Genomic DNA, 3,620 nt, shown 5'->3' on the forward strand with positions numbered 1-3,620 from the left:
ATAACTACAGCAAAGGGGTAGACTAAGAAAAAAGAACAGACAATATGACAAACAGCAGGTGTGAATATGTCCTATGTGCTATTATTGTGTTCATTACATACACTAAAATCCTGCGAAGATTCATGTGGAATATATACAACCTTTGAAGTAAATACTGTCATCATATAAGCAGTAATCCAAATAACCTCCACACAAACTCAGAACCATGAAAATCCTAAAAAAAAAAAATGTTTTTAAAAAACACCAAAGGCTACATAGAAGTGGAAAAAACATTTCATTGCCTGGCAGAGCAAAACTCAAGGTGGATATAATGAAGTGCCAGCGGTTATATAAGTCTTTTGAAAATGTTCAGTTTTTTAAATGATCGTTATAGTTGAACTTTAAATGCAGACAGACTCAAGATAAGGGAGAACAAGACACTCATATCAATATCGTTTAATAAGGTAAGTCAATTAGTTGGTCAATTAGTCAATGAGCAGAAAATGACTTTCCATATATTATATTATATTATAAAACCATGCACCCCTCATGCATGTTAATGGAGAGGACAAAACTGTTCAATATAATGGACTCTAGTACACCAACACCACCCACAACAACCTCAATAATAAAGATAAAGTAGAACTTTTCAAACAATGGCAACAAAAACTTAAAATTTATAAGCTTTGTAAAAAGTCGAATTTATGGCAGAGCTGCTGTATTGGATTGCATGAGATTGCACAGCTGAACCTAATGTTATATACATGTGGTTTTGGGCAGTCGTCCAGAGAAAAACAAGCTGAAGCTCTGGGAAAGTTTTTCACGATTGAGATTTTATAGATAAATAGTAAGAAGTCGTCAATAAGAGGAAAGAACATAATTAGAGTTGCTGCAATGAATTAAAGCAGACCATCTCTACACAAAAGAATAATAAATCAATAGAAATGAAAAATATCCTATAGTCCTGGAATACAATCTCAATATTACAATTGACGGTGCACAAGTCTGTAAATCAATGACATTTCTCAGCACTGAATATACCGAAAGCTTAAATTCCACGGTTTTACTGTCATGTTATAAGTGTAAATTTCAACTTATCTGCAGTCCTCATTTTGGCATGAAATGTCAAAATGCTTCGGAGGTAAACTGACAGCTCCTCTGAGGCTTTAAACATCCAACATGAGCACAGAGGAGTGGATCACTCTGCCTGTATATCAGTGTTTATGACAGTCTTTCTCTCTTGATACGTTATAGCTGAGAGAAGAGTTGAGCAGCGCTGTCAACGTTCACAGATTCCTTCGGTGGCTCCCTGATGACCTAATAAGACCAAAAAAAAGGAACAAGCACAGTGAAATTGATCACGATGATTGAAATGCTGGATGATGAACGGAACTTTAATTGTCCAAAAATTTGCTGCATTACCTGTGTTTGTTTCTTCGGTTCAGGTGCAACCGATTTCGAAACGCTCTTCACATCCCTCTGGACTTCTGTGAAGATTTGATTGAGGTTCTCCACTTTCTCATTTTTCATGGCATTGATCTGTGAAGGTGCACAAATTACACAAGAGCAGGTGCAGCAAACACCGCATAACAAGGGAGACATTCCAAATATGTGTGAAGGAGAGAAAAAGACAAAAGTGCGGGAAAGAGATCTTACGTGTTTGAGTGTTGTCGTGACAGGCTTTGTTTTGTTCTTGTTCTTCAAGTGCTTGTTTGCCACTTGAAAAACGTTCTTCTGTTTTTTCCCTTTTTGCTTATTCTTTCCCATGTTGTTACCTGGAGAGAGAAAACAAATCAGCATGGTTGCACACATGGGGAAAGATTTCATTTCTGTAGCTTGGCCTATGGCTGTTATTTTTTCCATTTATTGGTTTCAAACCCACAACTGCTGTGTTTGCCTGCTCAAACAGGCAGTTTTCACTCTGATCACACAAGCTTGAGGCTTTGCTAATCAATACAGATGCTCAGATTGTTCCTGGTCCTCCACTTGCCTCCTACACTCAGTAGGCAACTGATTAGCTACACCAACACCTCATTCAGTGTTGTGATTCAGTCAGTGAATCACAACACCTGAACAGGGTCAAGAAATTCAAATAATGAAGCAATAAGTGTTATGTAATTGAAGTGATTCTGAATGCAGCATGGATTGAGAATTTTTTTTGCAAAGAGACAGCCAGACTTCTCAAAATTTCATGCACAACAGCGTCTAGACTTTTACTAGCAGTTGCACCATAAACACAAAAAAAGAAAAGAAAAATAAAGAACCCTCTCAGTTTGCAGTCCTCAGGGTGAAAAGTAGGGATGCTCTCCAAGGGTATCACAGACAAAAACAACTGTTTAAAACCTGATGCTCTCAGCTCGAAAGGAGACCATCCTGCCTTCCATACCTTGTCAGCTGGCAGAGAGGACTTACAGTGGGGAACAGAAGCACCACTGTGGAAAAACACACATCTAGCCAGAGCACAATGTGTATCACAGTGGCTGAGTCTGGTATATAAACACAACTCTGCAGATGTTTTCTGCCTCACAACTACTAGTAATGCTGTTGTGCAGGATTGCTAATACATGCATTGTGTTCCTTTTGTAGTAGTAGTAATTGTAATAATAATAGTCATAATAATGTAGTTTAAATCGGATTTTATACATGAAAAATAGGCGTCACAGCTGCCTCGCCTTCAAATGTCCTAAATGGAAAACAGGAATCCTACTGACAGCCAAATGTAATGAATACATATCAAGCTTTTGACTGGTTTGTTGGAGAAACTTTAAAATGACTCTTTACGCTTTATACGTTTGGGTAAAACTCACAAACGCTGTTCTGTCTCACTTTACTGACAGTATGGGGCTGTGTGTCTTATATTTTCACTATTTTCTACTGAAGTTGGTTCATTTCACTAAAAAAACATTACTTTGACAAAAGGAAGCTAAAACAACGTCGACTTAACAGTAAAATACTTATAGACAGACCTTATTAGAAGAGCTGTTTGGGTTGTTATCCTCATGTGCTGACAGAAACGTGCCTTCTTTACTACGTCAATTGTGTGCGACGCTTGTCGACTTCCACTCGGACGTCACGACTTTTTTTTTTTTTTTTTTACCTCCACCCGCATTCAGTGAAGAAGACCCGCCCTACTCTGCCTCTGATTGGTTAGTAGGCCTACTCATTGTCTTCGTTAGGTAGTTTGTTTTTTTAAATCTTTTTTTCTTTTCAAAAATCATCACTTACAATATGTGACATTAAGACAAACAGATCATTTGAACTAATGATAATATAACATGACTCCACTTCCAATAGGATGATAAGCCTACCTTCAACACATCAACATACGGTAAGATTGATGGAAGAAGAGGAAGAAAAAGTAGAATGATGATGATGATGATGATGATGAATGAGGATGAAGATAAAGATAGAGAAGACAACACTATTGTTCATTTTTACAAAATTCACGTTTGTTATCGATATCCACAAATCTTTAAACGTATTAATTGATGGGTCATAAGGGGTAAGATGGTTATAGGTCAAAATATCAGCCAATTAGAGGCAGAGGAGAGGCGGGTCCTCGCTGAATGCGGGTGGGAAAACATTAACGCGTCACTATTTAAAGGTCCCATATATTAAATAGATAATAGATGTCCCCACTC

The 3,620-nt window shown here is 37.5% G+C and overlaps 1 protein-coding gene across 1 annotated transcript; it reads right to left on the reverse strand.

Annotated features, from left to right (window-relative positions):
* Positions 1 to 306: 306 nt before the first annotated feature.
* rbis (ribosomal biogenesis factor) lies at positions 307 to 3,010 on the reverse strand. The gene is made up of 4 exons (XM_053342530.1): positions 2,946 to 3,010; positions 1,636 to 1,754; positions 1,402 to 1,518; positions 307 to 1,296 (listed from the first exon to the last, which is right to left on the reverse strand). The coding sequence occupies exons 2-4, from the start codon at positions 1,744 to 1,746 to the stop codon at positions 1,228 to 1,230; spliced, it is 297 nt and encodes a 98-aa protein (XP_053198505.1). The 5' UTR covers positions 1,747 to 1,754; positions 2,946 to 3,010; the 3' UTR covers positions 307 to 1,227.
* Positions 3,011 to 3,620: the final 610 nt, after the last annotated feature.

Source organism: Scomber japonicus, chromosome 21 (assembly GCF_027409825.1).
Source record: "Scomber japonicus isolate fScoJap1 chromosome 21, fScoJap1.pri, whole genome shotgun sequence".
NCBI classification, from domain to species: domain Eukaryota; kingdom Metazoa; phylum Chordata; class Actinopteri; order Scombriformes; family Scombridae; genus Scomber; species Scomber japonicus.

What these genes read in the sequence shown, in the direction of transcription:
- rbis (XM_053342530.1), bottom strand. Translation starts at nt 1,746, where the DNA reads ATGGGAAAGAATAAGCAAAAAGGGAAAAAACAGAAGAACGTTTTTCAA. An exon ending in TCACGACAACACTCAAACAC is followed by an intron (nt 1,519 to 1,635) that starts GTAAGATCTCTT and finishes GCACCTTCACAG; the next exon opens with ATCAATGCCATGAAAAATGA. An exon ending in AACCGAAGAAACAAACACAG is followed by an intron (nt 1,297 to 1,401) that starts GTAATGCAGCAA and finishes TGGTCTTATTAG; the next exon opens with GTCATCAGGGAGCCACCGAA.